General features: G+C 40.6%; 1 protein-coding gene across 7 annotated transcripts in view; it reads left to right on the plus strand.

Annotated features, from left to right (window-relative positions):
* The window catches only part of Rad51b (RAD51 paralog B), a 617902-nt gene that overhangs the window by 559206 nt on the left and 37954 nt on the right, over positions 1–20742 (plus strand). For 5 of the 7 annotated variants that reach the window (XM_029555562.1, XM_029555563.1, XM_029555561.1 and 2 more), the window contains one exon: positions 6678–6781. In XM_029555562.1, coding sequence (XP_029411422.1) covers positions 6678–6781 — 104 coding nt within the window. Of the gene's footprint in view, positions 1–6677; positions 6782–7925; positions 8006–20742 lie in introns of those variants that run through there. The other 2 variants (XM_029555565.1, XM_029555568.1) reach the window with 1 other exon arrangement.

Consider the following 20742-nt stretch of genomic DNA (forward strand, 5'->3'; position numbering starts at 1 on the left):
TTTTTTTTAAATTTCCTACTCCTTGTCTCAGTAAATTGCCTTTCATCTAAAGAGACAAGAAGGGCCTAATATCCAAAGTCTCTAGTCCTCTAAGGCCGTGAACTTTTCCTTCCCCTCTAGTCCCATTCTGGGAGTCACTGCTTTGTTTTTTCTCACTTTTTTCTTAACATGGAAAAGTCTATTCTTTTAAAGTTGACCCTTCTGCTACAGGGCAAACATGTTTCTGTTACGCACTAGAGATTTGGTCTGACCTCCCAGAAATGCTTAGCAGGGAAGTCATAAATTGAAATGTTTTTAGAGAAGAAACTTTCTCATTACAGGCTCCCCAACAGGCCCCTTCTAAATACTGACACAGCATGGTACCAGCTGCCTGTTACCTTTCTCAAAATCAGAGCTACATAACAACCTCCTCCTCCAGCCTGATTGCATGAGGGCTACACCCTCAGTGTACAGAGCAAGGAGACAGCTCCTGGCCGTGTAAGAAATGTATCTTCCTATCCAGCTCCCACTCAAAAGGAGTTGGAAATTGGATCCAAAAGATAGCAGTCATGGAAGATATTCCAGAATTCAAATTATATTCTTTTGACCACTTTATTCCTAGGTTTTACTATCTTGAGCAATGATTAGAATAGAAGATGAAGAAGGTAGCGATTACACTTCTTTTCTCCCGCAACTTTGATCTTCTGTGTTTGATCATCAATGTTTCTGTCATTTACCCATATCAAGTATCTCCATCTGGGATCACCAAGAACCTTTGGTTGCTTGGAAGCAAGAATTATTATTCACATTTTACAGATGGGTAAGCAATCACAGAAGGTGAACAACAGACTTTGACTCTCCTACCCGAGTCTCTGAGAGAGTGGTGAACAAGTGTTCCCACAGTCTCTCTAGTGAGACTTGACTCGATGAAAATAAATTGTATTTGTTCTATGGAGCTTACACAGACACTTCTGCATGCTCACCCCTGTAATGATGAAAAATCCCCAATAATGAAAATATTTTCAAAGCCCAGTTCATTTATTTGATTTTTTTTTATTTGTATTGGAATCCACCAAATTCTAGCAATGACATCATTCTGTCTTGGCGGTCCAAATGTCAGAATCATTGAAAAAGGAGAAAGGGGGGAGACATGCCCCAGTTTTTAGAACTTCCTCCTAAAATGAACAGAGAAGATTCACTTACCTGTTTCCTAACCAATTAGGCCACTGGGCAAGAAAACACCTTTAATGAACAACCAGTAAGCAGATTCTTCCTGCTTTAAGCTTCCCATAGACAGCATTAATAATCATTTATGCTGGCCCTTTCATAATAATGCTAGAAACTCAAAAAACAGAAAATACCACTAAGTTTTCCAATTTCAAATAAGGTTACAGATTTATAGTCACTGAGAGCTTCCCCATCTACCAGACTCAAGTGATTCTACTACCACAATCACCTTCAATTCTATATTTGAGACCCTATTGAGTGAAATATCTTTCCCATTTTAACCAGACTAAGCTTCTAACCAGGGAAGGTCAGTTCCAGGCCACCTGATTTGTGTGAATCCAGCTGCTAGTCCAATTGAGCGAGATGGAATAACTTGCCAAGCAGGGCATGTGCTGTCTTTGTGGAAACCTCTTGCCCTGGGTTATTGCTGAACATAGAACAGAGGAAGCTGAATGTGGAGATTTGAGTGACATGCAGCAGAGTTCAGATGAGTGATAAAATACCCACAACTTGCCTCATCAGTCGTCCCAGAGGGGGCCTTTGAGCAATCCAAGACCTTTTCTGGGGCCCCTGTGGGTTAGGAGAATAACAAGATATTTGACTTGAGAGACGTGATCAACCAAGAGCAGGCTCATTGAAGTAATGGTTGACAGCCTAGTTCTGAACCCTGACTCTGTCATTAATCAACCATGTGACTTTGAGGAAGTGACAATCTCTCATAGCCTGCCTGTCTGTCAGTAGAATTGATACTCTTACCTACCTCATGGGTTGTTAGGAGGGTCACAAAATGTGTAAGAGATGAAACTCAAACAGTGTAAGCTCTCCCTATTTAAGGGGCTTACAGAGTACCCAGTATATAGTACCTCTAAAAACATCATCTTTATCATTATTAACTGTCAAGGCCTTGCTGGGGTTACTCTTAACACTGGCCTGATACTTGTAAGTGCTTCTGGAATAAATCTCTTCAAGGTTACTTGTTCAGCATTTCCACTGGAAGCTTTTCTGTGGTCATCTGCCCTTGTGGCTCTTCATTAGGACTGTTTACCTGTCTAGCGGACAGCCAAGTGTAAGGTATTCATTCATTCTGTTCTCATTGGTTTAGTGGCATAGAGGTTTTATTGTGGGTTTTTGCTTTGGTTATTTTATTTTATTTATTTATTTTTTTTATTCATTGTTTTTGGACAAGGTTTCCCTAGTCACAGTCTGCCTGGAAGTCATGATGTGAACCAGGGTGGCCTCAATCTCACAGAGATCCACCTGCCTCAGCCTCCCAGGGGCTGAGATTAAAGGCACACACCACCATGCCCAGGATTACCTTGGTTATTTTAATTATTTGTTACTTATTTATTTGCTTTTATAGAGCTTTAAAAATAGTTGTTTCTAGCCCAAATGTGGCTCTGACCTTTGAAAACACCCCTCGTCTTCCTTTAGACTTGGGAGACTCCTACAGTTTTATCACCAAAAAAATATATTTTACATTCTTATCCAATTAGTAACTCCTAATTATGCACATGTAGCTTTTTCTTGGCAAACTTTAAAGCTCAACCTCATTAATTCTATCACTTAGCAGACGTATAAGCAACTAGCTTCTACAGTTTGCTTGAAAAATGTAAACCTATTAATTTTAGCTTAAGTAAGGTGGAATTAAGAATGTAAATATGCCATTTAAACAAGTCTATAACATGGTTCAACATTCAGTGGAAATAACTTATTAGTCATTTAATCAGCGTAAGCATCCCTTGATAAATGATTCAGGCCTGCTGGCATAAACCAAACGACTTTGGCCCTTTCGTAATGTATGTTATACAAAAAGCATGCAAATAGTATACTACAATAGAAAATAGAGGTAAAATGAGAGAGAAAAAGAGTTCAGTCATCATAGATGGGAACTGATGTGGCCGTAAGGTTGACAGAGGAGAGATGGAGGGCAGCAAATGGCCATTGCTGGGATTTTATAGGTAAATCAATAGGATTGGAAAGGAGACACGAAGAAGAAAATTTTAAATGGAACTGAGGTCAACTGAAAGGTCAAAGAAAATAACAAAGAGGAAGGGTAAATTTATATGGGAAGCTATGCACTTGATTTGATGATATTGAAGTTAATGTATATAATTCTTGATGTCAACCTTGTAGTAGAAAATGATGGACAGGTACTAAGACCAATCAGAGACTAAGACAAAGGCTTAGAAATCATCCATACCCAGGTTTCATTCTTGTCAACAGTGAGACCAGGCTACATGGAGCAGTCAGGGAAACTTGATGGACATGAAGCCTACCTGGCATAAGTATCTCTAAAAACTTTAAAATGTAAATATTACGTCACATTGTGTATGTGGTGGTGTGGAATTGAACCAGAGCCTTGTACATGATAAGCAAGCACCCTACCACTGAGCTATATCCTCAGCCCAAGCTAACATTTTTAAATCAGGAAATTTTAATCAAAATATTGATTTCTGGCTTGCATTTAAAAAAAAATCAAAAGATGTGACTAACCATGAACTCACATTGCCACATGACAACAGCAGCTGGCACTGATCATAGCCTGGCAGTGATCAGAGCCTGTCTGCTTGAGACTGTGGATGAATTCTCCAGTTTGCTACAGTCCCCACCATACTCTGTCATTTCCCCAATGTGCTAAGATTAAAAGTCCATTGCTGAATCTATTGAGACGTAAAGTAGATCCATGGTTGCCGAGAACTGAGGGCAGGTGTAGAAAGAATGCAGGAGGCTGATGGCTCAGAGAAGTGAAATTTCTTTGGGGCAGATGAAATGTTCTAAAGTGATTGTGGTGATTGAGTAAAAGCCCTTCAATGGTACATTTTAAATGGGTAAATGGTATGAATTATCTCAGTAAAGACATTTTAAAATGCAAATGAGTTGCTATTATCCTTGCAGGATAGGTTTCCTTGTGTGTGTGTGTGTGTGTGTGTGTGTGTGTCAAAAACAGTCATTATGGAAATCAGTGTGGAGTTTCCTCTAAAAACTAAAATTAGATCTCCCATATGACCCAACTAGACCATTCCTACATATTTACCCAAAGGACTCCAAGTCAACATGTCACAGAGACACTTGCACATCAAACTTTATCACAGTACTATTTGCAGTTGTATGTTTTAGACTCAACCTGGGTGTCTGTTAACAGGGAAATGGATAAAGAAAATGTGGTATGCATACACATGGAATTTTTTTCTGCTATAAACAAGAATAAAGTTATATCATTTTCAGGAAAATGGATGTAATTGCAGATATTCATATTAAGCAAACTGAGTCTTCAAAAGGCAGATACTACACATTTTCTCTCATTTGAAGTTCTTAGATTTTTCATAGATACATAAAGTCATATATGTACGTATGACATGAAAGTAGAAACAAAACAGTGAAGGAAAAGTGACTAGCAGAAGTGTGGAGGGAAAAAGAAGAGGGTGGAGAAGTATGGGGGAATATGTTCAAATTACATTATACACTTATAGGAAAATACTGCTGTGTGCAAAGAATATGCACCACTGCTGGCGGGAGTGGACAGCAAAGGGCAGATTGGGAAGGAGTATATGTCAAGAAAATTGGAAACAAATTCATCTCTGAGGTAATAAAGAATTTCTACTTATAAACTGACAAATACTTAGTCTCTTACTAATAAGCATTCATTTCATAGCCATTCTTATTCAGTGACTCCTCAGCATTTTAGATAGGGGGAAAAAATGGATCATGCCCAGTTCCCTAGGATCTACCCCAGCTAAGAAGAGAGGGAGATGAAAGACAGAAAGGGGAAGAAGGAGACTGGGTGGTAAAAAATCAACAGAGAAGTCGAGAAGGCCAGAGACTGGAAGGCCAGGAGGGGCAGCTTGAGCAACTGCTGACAAGAGGTCAAGGAAGTTGAGAACAGAGAAGTCAAGAGGTCACAGTAAGCCATTCAGTAAGGGAGCTTAGATGAGGTCAGGGGAAGAGGTAGAGGCAGAAGATGAAGCCCCCAGAACACACTGTTTAAGCATTAACATCTTATCCTTGGGCATGGGGCACTACTAGGGATTGAAATTAGGGGAAGTGGGATAATCAGATCCCCAGAGGCTAGATTATTATTTTTTTGTACATGTGTTGAATTGTGTATACAATGAACCAAGGTTACTCTAAATTTTATTCTTTTCAATACTAAATTGTCCTTCAAGTTGAAATTCCCAGCCTTATTGATGCCCCAGTTACTGATTTTTACATAATTCATTTCTGCTTGAACCAGAAAAAAAAAATATGACTGTTAGTATCTAACCTCAGGGCTCTAACACTATTGTATTTGGGGATGGATAAATCTTTGTCATGGGCCTATTCTATATATTATAGGATATATAGCAGTATCACCAGCCTCTACCTTCTAGACATCAGTAGCCCTCCCACTAGACATTAGCCAACAAAATCACCTCCAGCTGTGAGCCACTGAACAACATTTATCTTTTGTAGCATTTGGACTCAAGAACTTTAGGTTATGGGCAGCTGGTACCACCTTAAAGTGTGTCTGGCCTGGAGAAGAAGACCAGTTCCTTTTCCACTCTGAGGAGATAATGCTGTGATGGGGCAATGAATGAGAGGCTAAAAGCCTCATTTTGTTTTAGCTAATTTAGCAAACCCCTATGTTGTTGAAAAGAGATGGTATCTCAATGATGTGAGGTAAAAATGTATTCCTGCCATGGCCTGGAGTCAAAGTAGGCACAAGAGCAGGGAGGAAACCTCAGGATGCCAAACAGTAGTAGGAGCTTGAGTCCCAGTGGCAGGAGTTGGCAGCTTGACTCTAAGGAGAAAGGAGGCTGGAAGCAGGAATGGTTTTCTCCTAGAGGCATTAAGGGGATCGGTGAAACTTTGGAAATCTAAGGTAGCTGCCAATGTGTCATTTGGAGTGCCCTGGGAATTCACATGAAGTTCACTTCAGATCCACCTCCTTAAGTCTTAGAAGATAAAGGTATGATTCTCTTGGAATAGGACTAGATCTGAAATGTTGAGACACTGCAGACTCCCCTTCTGGGTGTGGATGTATACAGTGGGGGTGGGGGCTCAAAGGAATTTTATATGTATATGCTACAAGTTTTTTATGTTGATAAGGAAAATTGAGTTAAGACTTATCAGTCTAAAAACATCTAACAATTTTATTAAACCAAGACTTTCATAAATGTAATATTATGCCTTTTTGCTATGAATGTAGAGAGGTTTGTTTTTTTGTTACCAGTGCCTCTGAATTGCCTTATAATACATCTTGTTAACGTATAACATCCATTGTTAGCCCAGTGGTGGTCACCTTCCTTGAGAACTAGATCTTATTTTTAGCCTCCCATCCCTTAATACACACCCTCCTCTAATTATTCTTCTTTTGTGGGGAGGGATTAAGCCTTGAGTACTCTATGAGCCTCAGTGATCACTGGGCATTGTTATGTCAAATGCCATGTAAGGGAAGTCATCCATAAACCCGGTTTTGCTCTGTCTCTTTTCAGGTACTTCTGGATCCAGTTGTGTGGTAGCCGCACTAGGAAACACATGGAGTCACAGTGTGAACACCCGCCTAATTCTCCGATATCTTGATTCAGATAGAAGGCAGGTGAGTGCTCTGACAGAGTTCTCCAAGCTTGGTCAGAGAAGAAGATGAATCTAGAAACCAGAGCATCTTCTGGATATGTATGCCATCTTGTCTGTCCTGGTCCAGCACTGACTGGCAAGTGGAGGATAAAGAAAGCTTTCTTGTCCCAACAGCATCTAAAATAAAGTGGGATGGGGCGCTAGCCACATAGGAAAACAGTGTAAGAATAGATCCTGCCAGTTAGCATCCCCTTGGTATTTGTGAAGGACCAAGGAACATACTTTGAGGGATTTAAAATTCTCCATCACCAAATGGTTATTTACTAGATATTTGCTAGAGACTACCTAATCTGTGAACAAGTTAAATATTTGTCATGTTTTTCTTAGCATATGTGTACTTTCAAACCCTTAGGAAAGATATCTCCTGCTAAGTGCATAAACCCAGTTTCTGGGTAGTTTTACCTTGCCACGTTTAATGCTAACAGTTTAAAGTACTAAATGACATCAGAGAGACCTCTGAAAGGGTGATGGCTTTCTCAGAGCTCCCTACTTGGGTTTCCACTCTGGCCTCAAGGGAGAATCCCTCCATTCAGAAACAGATGCTGTCCACCCCTTCTAATCTTTCCTTCCAACTCCAGAGAAGGGGACCCCATAGTCAGATCTCTTTTAGAATCAGGAAATTAATTTTCCCTGATGTCCTCCCTCAGCTTCATCCTACTGTGCAACCAGACTGAATTATCACTTTTCCTGCAAGCAGGAAAAGGAAAAGACAGGGTGAATATCCTAATATTTTCAATGAGGCAGAATTCAGAAGCCAGATTTTCCCATCAGGCTAAATACATGGCAAATCCAGGTTAATAATGAAAGAGGCATGAACAGCCATGCTGGTTCTTTGAGACAGAGATGGCGCAGGATGGGTTGCCTTTACCTGCAGTAGGTAAATTGGCTTTTTTTTCTGGCAGGCAGGAATCATCAGATACAGATATGATGAGTCTTTGCCTTTTCCAGACATAACTTTATGAATGTCCTTGGTTACAGACCAGAGGATTTTTCTTGGTTTTCTTGAGCCTGTGTAAATAACATTCCCGCTTGGTCATTAGGTCAGCCCTGTTCTGAGATGATAAAGCAGTTTATTTCCATCCAAGGAAGCATTCTTGTGTTTTCAGGTCCTGGCATGTCTGTGACCTCAGGGACACCTTTTCCCTGATGATGTTGATATCCTGGGTTCTGAGTCCAGTACTTCTTTTCTAGATGGAACACATCCAAAAGATTCCTGGAGACCTAATGACCTTTGGTGTTCCCCCTAAATGGTAAATCATGGTGAATAAACATTGTTTGCAGCTATGGAGAGAGCACTGAGGATTATCAAGCACTCTTGTCTGAACTCTATCAAAGTATGCAAAATTCTTTGTGAATCAGTGCTGATTACTTTACTTCATGGACCTAGGTCCTGCTTGAAAACCCATCGTTAATGCTTTAGATTTTAGATGTCGTTTTTACTGTAATATACTGATTTTTGTGTTTTGGTCTCTTACATATATCATGGATTCCAGGTTCCCAAATCCCAATTTTACTAGTTCTAGTTAGAATTTATATATACATAAAGTTAAAGTCACATTTTCTTCTCCTTGTAATAATAATATATCTAGTCATGTCCATTTTGTCAGTCAACAGGAAGTACTTGATAGAATAAATGCTATTTTGTATCTCTTTGGTGACTGGAGGATTTGGGTGGCTCTTGGCTGATAGGGTCAAATGCAGGCCACTGGTCACAAGAAGAACGAGGAACAGAATTGGATGGATCAGTGACAGTCTATCAACTCATATCCTATTAGATGGGTCATTGGTAAGATCTTAATCTACAAAGGAAAACTTGTTTGTTCTCATTATTAATCAATCAGGAACAGACTTAAATGCCTTTGAATCTTGTTTTCAAACAATAGTAACTAATGTAAAATATGACTAGTCTAACAATGGCCAATCCAGAGAAAAGAACATGCAGTTAATTTCTCTATAGAAATAAGTGGTTAAGGGGCCAGAGAGATGGCTCAGCGGCTAAGAACACTGGCTGTTCTTGCAGAAGACCCGGGTTCGAATCCCAGCACCACATGGCAGCTAACAACTGTCCATAACTCCACTTCCAGAGGATCAAACAGCCTCTTCTGTCCTCCACAGGCATTCATGGCACAACACAGGTGCACTTACCTACATGAAGGCAATACATGTGTACACATAAAATGAAAATAATAAATTTAAAAATATTAGAAATAAGTGGTTAAATGTGTGACCTGATACCTAGGATAAAGTTCAATTTAGAAAACATGTCTCAATCTGATGATCTTATCTGCATCTGCAGTTGGCGTGCACAGTGATTCACTGAGTCTTTCCTGTGGTCTTAGTTCATGACAAAGTGTAGAAGCTGTATGAAGATAAGCCTCTTTGGTGCTTTGTACACAAAACATTACTTTAAAGGTAGCCTAGAAATACTTTCTTATAGCACTGCTCAGTAGGAGAGCATGTAGGGTCATTCTAGAATAGCCATACCTGTGGAATACCAGCCATTTGAAGAAGATACCAGGTATAGTTTTTGTTTCTTCTTTTTTGTTTTGTTTTGTTTTCAATCTGCAAGCAGAGACCACTACACCAACAAATCAAAGTTGTAGAATAAGGATTATGTTTTATCCTGCATCTATGACGTTGAGCTCTACAGCAGAGCTCTTAGTGTGAACCTTAGTGTGCGATCACAGGGCAGGAAGGGGGTCAGGTCAAGCTAATTAGCCAAAAAGCCAAATTGTACTGTTCAAAGGAAGGAATCCTCCCTGGCTTATTATTTTCTTTATGCTCTGGAAACTTTGGAAAATTATATAACTAAGAAAGAAATCTCCTTATCAGGGCAAAAGCCAAGTTAAATCTCTTGTTTATTCGTTTCAGTGTTTGCAAAAACCCTCTTAAGAAGTCAAGATACGTTGTCTTTTGGACTAATTTTGGTGGTTGTGTTTTCCTTGACTTTTACTTACTCCTTTTCTGTTCTGCTTCAGTCCTGTTCACCCATTTTGCAACATCTTTACTCTTACCAAAGATACATCTTTAGAGTAGAATTAAGATGGCCTCCACTTGGTTTATTGTTGTCCTTGTCAATTTAAATCATCGAAATTATGTCTGAGTCCACCATACATGTGGCATGGGGATGCCAGGAAGGAGGAAACATAGCTCCTGCTCTTGGGTACCTTCCTGTCAAGGGTGGAAGATTTCATAGGCATACATATATACACTCATGAATAATCAAAAGGGAGTCAGAATAAGGAGTACTGAGGTGCCATCACAGGCAGTGCTTGACTTACTACTGGATGAATGTTTAAAATAGTAGCTTCTGTGAATCCAAAGAAATGTGAAATCATCAGGGGCATACTGAAAAGACACCAGGAAAGGGGTGGACCCCAAATAGCACCTTAAACCAGCAGTTCTCAAGTCTAGCTGCACTGCAAATTCAGCATGAAAACTTTCACAAAATACTAATGCCAGAGCTCCAACTTAAGTAACTAAAGCAAAATCTCTACCAGAGAAGGGGCAGTGTCAGAGCAGACCCAGACATCAGCATTCATTTCATCTGTAGCACTTATCCAAGAGGTTGTAGTGAACCACCAAGGTCGAGAGTCTCTGCCTTAATATAGGTAACATTAGAATAGTTATAAGGGGGGAAATGTTGGTATGGTACCCTGCACAAAAGAAAAGCCGAAGAATGGTACAGGCTGGACTCTGCCTTGTAACTGAGCAGAAGGTTCCTCCATGCATTCATTTGGTGAGCCTTTTGTCTGTTAGTTACTTTGTAAGGTACTAGAGTCAAAGAATGAAGAGTGGTTGCTGATACCTTCTAGTTTCTTAGTCTACATGGGGAAACGAACATGTGAGCAGTATGTTCAGCAAAAGCATCATGAATTAGTAAATGTAGGAGGTGGTGGAAGGCCCCATTACTGAGAAAGGTTCTGGAATGATTAATGAGACAGCAACAGACGCAGTGTACTGGCCAAAAGCAGTGTTCAGGAAGCTTTTGCAATACTACATGCCTTGTAGTGAAGACTGGAAAAACTGGAGTGTGGGTGGTTATACTTGAAAATGATGCAAAAATCTGATGAAACAGACAGAATATTTCTCATCAAATTCTCATGAAGTCTGTTCGTACAAACCATATATGGCATTATATAAATTTTGAAGTGCCCTAGAAGGTATAATGAAATAAATTAATCCTGACTAAGCCTCACACCCTCTTGCTGAAATAAATAATATGACTCTTATTTCAACAGATTGAAAAGAGGTGACTTTTTCATATAGGAGGTTTATTTGAATGGACTTTACAGTCATATTTTCATCCTCTATTTAGGAGGCACCTTAAAGTTATTGAACACTTCAAGGATGAACCAATATACTGTTGACAGGGCCAACACTGTTACTCAAGTACTGATCCTTGTTGGGATCCACAGGCTTTTCCCAGAGCCCTGGGTTGTTTGGGATCTTGGAAGTGTCCTTTGTTTCCTTTCTGATGATAGAATTCTCTGAGAATTCATTTTGCATTTTTCAAAGACTCAGACATCATCTCTGTGAAGACACTAGCTTCATCAACCTCCTCTCTGGATCACAGTTGTACCTGGCATTTATGTCTTTTTGTACTTTTAAGCCCTGAATTATGAGCCTATTGAGGCTATAGTCTCAGAGTTAAAGACAGTGCTTGATACACATGCAATAACTTCTACTGAAAGACAGAGAAAAACAAATTCTTCTCAGTATGCTAAAGCAGGAAGATGGCAAGTTCAAGGTCAACTTGGGCTAATACTGAGCCCCTCTCCCAAAACAAGCAATCAAAAAGAAACATTCTTTTATCAGTACATGAATCCAGTCTTGAATCATTCTTCCCCATATTGAACTTTACAGTTTAATAGTTCCTTAAAGCATTAGTAGTCAGCTAAAAAGGCTCCCATCAAACCTCGACAATTACTAGCAGTTATTTGTATAACAATATAATAGGAATACTGAACACGGTAACACTCTTTTTTTTTCCAGAAGCAGTCTGTTAGAAGCTATGGGAGAATGAGAGTAGTCTTTCCCTAGAATCCTCACAGAAATTCCTTTGTGTAAGCAAGTCAAAGCCCTAAGTATGACTTGTGTCACATGAGGAAGGTGTTCTGCAGCCACTTTCTGTGACCAGTGACTTAAGGATTTGAGGGCGGAAAAACCCTTTAAGGTAGATTTTGGGCAGAATGTGAGATTAAGTCCATACTCACTCAAACATTGAGACAATGTATTAGGTGATATAGCCATAGTTGTGTATCTTCTTACTTCCAGATTACTCCAAAGAGGGTCTCTGTTCCAGAGAGATCATGCTGAGTTGCCCTAACTCAAACATGAACCCTCTCCCTTGGTAGAAATCTTCTAGGTTATCATGCTATCTTGTTTTTATTTTTAACCCCAACTCATCTGATGTTTTCTAGTCTCTCCCCTGCCCCACCCCGCACTCCTTCCTCTGTGTGTGTGTGTGTGTGTGTGTGTGTGTGTGTGTGTGTAGTTAGGCCAAAGGTTGTCTTCCTCTATCACTCTCCATCTTAATTTTTTTCCATGCTACCAGGTGGGCAGAAATTCTTTTAGGCATAAATATCTGTAGAAATAGCAAAAGGAACATGGAATCCCACAAGTATACTGCCTTGAGTATAAATGTTCCCTCCCTTTTCAGAGCTGCTCAAGTGTGAAATCTGAAACCCTGTTCACACTTTTCCATCAGAAGTGCTCTAAACAGGTACTGGGCAGATTGGGAAAATGGTAACTTTAAAAGGATTCTTTGTTCAGGTCACCAGATAGGTGCAGGGAAATCTCAGGAAATTCTACCTGAATGGATGCTGTGACCACAAATGGTTATGGTGAGTTGGTGTCACAGAGCAAAAAGATGGGTCTAATGAAGAAAAAGACAACGCAGATATCAAGTGGACACCTTCTGTTTCTATCCACACTTAAGATAAGAATATCCATATCCTTCTTACCACCTACAAACAAACTTGATGTGGCTCCTTTGAAAAATATCAGTGTGTCCCCTCTACCCCCAAATCACTATTTCTTAATGGACACCAATAGAGGGAGCTCTCTCTTAAAGACTGTCTCTGGGCATTGCCAGTTAAAAGCACAGGTGCAGTTGGTCCTTAGGGTGCTTCTGAAAGGGATCCCTCTTTCTAATCTTCAGCTGTGACAGATCATGTACTTTCACTGAGTCCTTCTTTCCCAGGAGATTTTGAGTACCTTAGAGATATTAAAAGTTTAAATAAAAATAAAAATCATTAGTTGTTACCACCATTTCAAAATGGAGAAGACCCTTTAACACCAGAAAGTACAAAAGACATCTCTAAATAAAGAATACATTTATTCATTTAAAGTTTATGCATTTATTTTTGTGGCAGGCTTATTACATTTCCCGATTTCTCTATTTGGGGATCCTGGTCTCCAACCATCAAGGAACCAGTGATGTGTCTACTGATCGAGCTTTCAAAAGTGGATCACTTTGTAATGAGCCCCTGTTCCCACCACTTATTTTATCACCTCCACCATCTCCCTGAAGCTCTGAGTAGTTTTATTTTTGCATGCTATTGTCTAGTTCTAAATTCCCTTATGTAGTGACCCTCCCAGCTCTAACTTGCAAAGGAAACTAGGCCAAATAGCTGGGTGAGATTTTTTTAGAGAAATCTGAGCTGTTACAGGAAGTCAAAGAGACTCAGGTTTTTGGAACCAAACTGAAGACCCTACTTGTCTGGCTAGGAAAAAGAAAAATGCTTTCAGTTGGGAAGCAACATAGGAAACAGCTATGAGATCTCTTGGACAAGACAGTGACCTTAGAGTCAAGGACGTTGAAAGCTATTTGGCTCCTTTGAGAATGAAAGTTGGACAGGATGTTGTATTTTAGCTTCGGTTTGTTAGTCATGAGTGAAGAGAAAATGGAGCAGGTCTTTGGGAAAAGCAAAGGGAAAGAAGGGCTCCATATCTGCAAAAACTGTAAACTGACATTTGAATCAGCACTTCCACTACATCAAAAGCATGTAGAACATGGCCCGGTCCCATTTGAAATGCCTTCTAGAGATCTTCCTACCCAGTAACTCTTAACCACAGTGAATCTGGGAATATACACCAAGGTGCTTGTGACCCATGAAATGCTAAGCCCTTGCTCCACTGCTGGATTCAGGGGTGGCATTCCAAAGGCAGGATCTGCAGTTGGGTGATTCTCACAATAGTGGTTCTTAGGCTCATGTTCCATCCTAACTCTTCTTTTTACACATTTGGGTGAGCTTTGGGATTAAATGGTTTATTGAGAGTCTTGCAACTGGTAAGTAAAAGAAATAGAAGTGGAAGTAGAATTCAGTTCTTCTCATTCCTAACATATTACCTTTTCATTTTGTCTAATGACTCTTTAAGGAAGATTCTGGGGGCAGTGAAGGTCTCCAAACCTAGCCAAACTACTAATTAAGAGGTGATATGATATTTATATCTCCTATGATTTTCAGTAGTGCATAAGAAGGTTCTACAAAACTCTGCAGAAAAATATTCTTTTTTAAATTTATTATTATTTTATGTTACGTGTATGAATGTATTGCCTGCATGTCTGTAAGTACACCCATGTTGTACAGTGCCTGCGGAGGTCAGAAGAGGGTGTCAGATCCTCTGGAACTGGAGTTATGGACAGTTGTTAGCAACCATGTGAGTGCTGGGAATCAAACCGCTGAGCCATCTCTCCAGCCCTACAGAAAACTATTCTTAGAAGCATCATCTTATTCCACATTGCAATGAATTATAAAAGTCAACTTTTTAAAATTTCTGGGCTCAAACATGTGACTAAGTGTTTTCTTCCTAGTCAAACTCCCCCCATGAGTATGTTCTTCCCAGGGGTGCATCTGTGCTTATAGTCCTCCTTCAAGCAGGACTGCCTATGTTGTTCCTCTCCTACAAATGGTCAGCTGTTCTCTTGGAAGGGCATCCTTAAGCCCCTAGCTTCCTGTTACCCATCTTTATAAGTTACAGGAATATAATTCTTTGGGAGAACCAAAGTTTTTCTGGTCTTTGGTTTGGTCTTCCCAGCATGGAAAAAGCTTTGTGGTTATCCCAGTTTTGAATCCTGCATGTTTATTGTGAAAAGACATTGCAGGAAGAAGACAGAAAGGAGCGAGAACCAGCCTGTGTGGGACCCATTTTCTGCTATCTCAGGGCCCTATGCTTGGTCCCAGTGCTCCATGCAATCAATACTGAAGTAAAGCATCTTTATGTTCAGCCGGGTGTGGTGGCGCACACCTTTAATCCCAGCACTCGGGAGGTAGAGGCAGGCAGATCTCTATGAGTTCAAGGCCAGCCTGGTCTACATAGTGAGTTCTAGGCCAGCTGGGGCTACAGGGAGACCCTGTCTCAAAAAATTTTTTTTTAAAAATCATCTTTATGTTCTAGGAGTGGAGGAGTTAGCCTATGCACAGTACCTACAAGGTTACAGGCATCAAGTTTGACCATTTCATATACATCATTTCTATTAATCCCCACAACAGCCCCTCAACACAGATATCACCATCTCCAATCTTACCAAGAAAAACTGGATTAGTAAGATAAATAAATTGTATTCAGTGGTGATTTCAAGATTTGGAAACAGGTTTACAGAGCTCCAGAACCCACGTTCTTTTTTCCATATACCATGTTGTCTGAGGTATGTTTTTTGTTGGCATTACATGGAGTAGCATGTTGTAGTTAATGTTTAAATTTTTGAATTTATGAATAAAATGAGGCACTGGAAAGTGAAGCCTTGCCTTAGTGATTCTTTTTTATTTTTTAAATATTTTGTTTATTGTTTTTATTTTATGTATATGAGTATATTGCCGCATGTATGTAGTAAGTACACCTGTGTTGTACAATGTCCATGGAGATCAGAAGAGGGCTTTGGATCCTCTGGAACTGGAGTTAGGACAGTTGTTAGCTGCCATGTGGGTGCTGGGAATCAAACCCGGGTCCTCTGCAAGAGCAACCAGTGCTCTTAACTGCTGAGCCATCTTTCCAACCCCAACCCTACCTTAGTGATTCTTTTGGCTCACAATATTCATATTCTCTCTCTCTCTCTCTCTCTCTCTCTCTCTCTCTCTCTCTCCCCCCCCCCCCCCTCCCCTCTCCCTTGAGTTGCCGCCTGCTAGCATGTCATTTAGCTTTGCAACAAAGTGTACTGAGTCACCTGTGAGAACACCACTCACCTCTTACTCAGGGACAGGGATATGAAGGGAAGGAGATGGTGAGCTGTTTGTTCTTATTCTTGTTCTTGTTCTTGGTAATGTTTGGCTTAAAAATACTCCTGGCAAGCCAGGTCTGGTGACATATACCTTGAATTCCAGTACTCAGGAAGTAGATACAGGTACATATCTATGGTATCAAGCCTGGTGTACATAGTGAGTTCCAAGTCAGCCGGGGCTACAGGGAGATCCTGTCTCAAAAAAATGATAATAATAACAATAATAATGATAATGCTCTTGGTAATGACCGGTAAAGAGGCTCCCTGTTCTGTCCTTGTGTGTTGATTCTCAACAGCTTATCGCACATGGTGCTTAAGCAGGTCCGGGTCATAACATTGTTGTCTGGCTGTTGTTGCTGGGGAGAATCTATACAGTGCTCTGGGACTGAACAGCCTGGGTCTAAGGCCTCTGCTATTCCCCTGAAGGGGCTATCGCTGAGAGTATGCAGTATTATGAAGTATAGTACAATGCTAGTTTGCATTGCTAGTTCTTTCTGAGGTCATTGGTTGGGGCAGTGGGTAGAATGGGAGCCTTCTGATGCTTCTAGCATCTTCATAGCTTATGAAGTTAGGGGCAGGGGATTGGGATGCAGACAAAGGATTTATATGATGGAAGTGTGAGGGAAAATGAATCAAATGCATCTAGCATTCAGTTTGAATTTATGTAAGCCTTATTATATTATCATAACATTTTATGTTATGTTACACATCATCCTTTGCATGATTGATTGTCAAATGCAACATATGTCACTGGGCTTTCTTGATTTCTGCTGTTCTAGTAATTTAGAACAGTTGCCATCGAGTTGACATATTCTCTTCTTCTTCTTCCCTTAGCCTTCCTGTTACGCTGTTGCCCCTCTTCCCTGTCCCCAGCCTTCTCTAAATTTTTAACTCAGGCAATGGCTTCTGGCAACTGCCTTAATTTAAATGCTTGAAGCCGAGATTTCTATTCTCAGGGTTTCTTTCTACAAGTTTCCCTTCTAGGCTTGGCAGAGCTTAAGAGTCTTGGCATTTTGGACAAAGACTGTGTGTGCTTGACTCTTGGACTCCTGTTTTATTGTTACCAAAGGGACTGTGATTTTTGAGAACACCTTTGAACAGCCAGGCGGCAGTGGTCATATCCCACTGCCCATATTCTGAAGCTTCCTTTCAGAATTGGCAGTAAGGGACTGAACTGAAATTATGATCCAGAACTCTCCAACCGAATTCTACACTGCCGTCAGAATTTCAGGAAGAAACACATCTTTATCAATCTGGTATATCTGGGAGGTTGTGGAGCCATTCATCCAAAGCCACCGCCGCCCTAGCTTTAGGGCTTGTCTTCCCAGCTATATTGTGTTTCTTTTGAGCCAATTACTCAGCTAAGTGCTTTGTGGGTATTTTCTTGTTGAAACCTCACAATAACTCTATGAGGTAGGTATTTCTAAGTAAGATTTATAGGTGAATACACTGAAATTTATAGAACTTTAAATTTTGGCTCTAAAGCACATGACTTCTAAGCCAGAATTTTCCTTCTCCTTGTCCCCCTCCCCCAGCCCCAGTCATATATGAACTCTCTCATCTACATCCAAGGGTTCATAACCTTCATCCTACATTGCATCTTATGTTAATATAAGGTTATTCATACATGCACTTGGAATTGATTTCTCTGTTCAATCCCTATAGGGTGGCCACCTTTAAGAGTTATACTAGAATGAATGGATCCTTCAAAGTGGAATAATCTGTTGCCTTGAGTAAGCTATTTTTATCTTTGTCTAGTAATCATTACTGGTTTCCTATAACTTTGTGGCTCTGTCTGGCACCAGAACAGTTTGGAGAAAGAATGAGCTCCACACAGCATAGCCCCCTGAATCTTGCCATTTAGTCAGAGAAGTTCCCAGTCCTTCCTCTCTTAGCTTCCAAGCTCTGATCTTTCCTGCAACATCTTTCCCATATACTGGATGGAGCATCAACATTCTGCCCTTTATTGCCAATGAGAAAGAGAGAGTCTCTGTGGAGTCTTGCCCACCATTAGGACAGATATTTGCTCATTGCCCAGAGTGTCCTCCAGGGAGAATGTGCAGGGCCCATGGGATGCCCCATAAATGCATTTCTCCTTCATGAATGATATAGAATGGCATATGAATGGTGTCTAACCCTTTACTCTTTACTTGAAAATCAATTATTTTCCCACAGAGTAAGAAACTTCATGGTTTACCTTTCAATCCTGAGTTGTCTGTTCTCTAAAAGTACCATCCCAGTACCCTAAAGGATCGAATCAAATGCTCAGTGAAATGGAAAGACACTTTGGCAGTTCTTTCACTGGTTCTTCCTTGAAAAAAAAAGCCTTAGTAAATCCAACATGACCTCTAGCCCTTCAACAGTCATCCTTATGCCAAGTAGTTCACCTTTATGTATAGTTATTTATACAATGTTCTCTCTAGACATAGTATGCTATACTGACCCACTCTGGAATGTTAGGATCGTCTTTGTAACTGATCTCTATTTCCTACTTGTGATTCTGTTCTGGCATTGGGCTTGTATACCACCATCACCACCACTACCACCACCACCACCACCACCACCACCCTGCTTTCTGATTTAGACTTTGCTCTGAGATCCTTGTGTCTGGTTTGCTAACACTCTGTCAGCGTTTCATCCCACTGACATGAGAAGGCCAGTCCTTCTCAAGAATCACCCATCATCTTGCTTTGAGTAAAGCAGCAGTCTCAGATTCCTCTACCAGAGGTTCTTTCTATATGATGTGATTATCCAGAGGACAAGTATTTCCTAAAAAAATCCAGAGGTAAGTTGAATAAGTAACTGCCATAGCATCTATGAGGCCTTGCTCATTTTTCATTTATTAAAATATATTAAAAATGTGATGTCTTTCTTCAGTTAAAAAAAAGTATATGCTACAGTTAAAAAATATTTTATTTATCATTATTTTTTAAAAGAGCATAGGGTAGAGGTTTATTTACAGAAAAGTGAGCACCCCACATTTATGGCTGCTCCATAATATGTGTATATTTAAGTCCACACTCAAATACAGATCCTATGACCTCCTGACAGCTGCACAAAATGGTGAGAGAGGTGCTTCTTGGTGTTCTCAGCTTATATATCCTTTGCACCTCCCCCCACATGCAGCTAAGGTTGACTGATTGGGTGGGAGGGGCAACTGACTCCCCCCCTCAACTCCTTGATGGGTGTGGGCAGGAGGTGTGACTATAGCTTGCCGGCATAGTAGTCGGATGACATTCCCAGTTAACACTCCACCCCTTTCTCCGGCTCTCACATTCTTTCTGCCAACCTCTTCTACAAAAGTCCCTGAACCTCGGAGGGGGTGGTAATCTTCCTCCCATTGTGGCAAGGCACTGAACTTTTGGGTCTCTGCATCATCTGTTTTCCATGGGCTGTTGGCTAGTTTCAGTGGGATTCCATTTACACCACATGGAGGTGCTCTCAGGCAGTCTGCTGAGTTCTCAGTGTCTAAGCCAGATGGAGGCCAGAACAGCCACTCTCAGGTTGTCTGCTAAAGTTTCATGCGACAGTTTTAATGTGTCCCCAAAAAGCATATACTGGAAATTATAATGGTCACTGTAGGTAATAGCATTAATTAATGGCATTAATGTGTCCCATGTCTCTGACATGGGACAGAGAGATGGCTCCAGGGGTAAGAGTGCTAGCCACACAAGTCTGATAACCTAAGTTTGATCCCAGTAACATACATGACAAATGAAATGTCATACATCTTTAATTCCAGCACTCCTATGGCAATGTAGAGACAGGAGAATTACCCCAATGCTTACTGAGGTAAGCAGGACAAAAGAGATTCTTCCTGCTGCCTTAACAAGGTAGAAGGCCAGAGCTGCTAAGTCCTGAGAAAGTTGTCCTCTGACTTCTCTACATGTACCATGGCATCCTACACACACATACACACACACACACACATGCGCGTGCACACACACACACACAATTAATTAATTTTTAAAAAGACATTGGACATTTAAGAGGTGACTGGACCGTAGAGTTTTGCCTTTGTGAGTAGGTCAATGTCATTATGGTAGGAAGTAGGTTCCTTATAAAGGTGTGAATTAGGCCCTTTAGTTTCTTTCTTGCCCATTTAAAAAAAATATTTTGTTTTGATTTTTATGTGTATGGGTGTATTGCCTGCATTGTGTGTAAGTGCACTGTGTCATGCAATGCCTGTAGAAGTCAGAAGAGGGTGTCAGATCCCCCTGGAACTGGAGTTACAGATGGTTATTAGCCACCATGTTGGTGCTGGGACTTGAACCCAGGTCTCTACAAGAGCAGTCAGGGCTCTTAACTGAGCTATCTCTCTAGCCCCCTCCTGCCCTTTTTTGGGGGGCCTTCCACTATGTGATGATGTGAGAAAGGCCTTCAGTAGATGCAGGTTCTCTGTCATGAACTTCATAGGTCTAGAACTGAAATGCATTCTGCTCATTTTTAATTACCCAGTCTGTGATATTCAGTTTTAGCAGCAGGAAACAGAATAAGCCAGTATACATTACAGCTTAAAAATCCTTGGTAATGGGGCTTGCAAGATAGCTCAGCAGCTAAGAACACTGATTGTTCTTGCAGAAGACCCAGGTTCGAATCCCGTCACCCACATGGCAGCTAACAACTGTCTGTAACTCCAGTGCCAGGGAATCCAACAGCCTCTTGTGTCCTCCGTGGGCATTGCACAACACAGGTGCACT

Source organism: Nannospalax galili, unplaced genomic scaffold, assembly GCF_000622305.1.
Source record: "Nannospalax galili isolate Female #2095 unplaced genomic scaffold, S.galili_v1.0 scaffold285, whole genome shotgun sequence".
In the NCBI taxonomy this organism is placed as follows: domain Eukaryota; kingdom Metazoa; phylum Chordata; class Mammalia; order Rodentia; family Spalacidae; genus Nannospalax; species Nannospalax galili.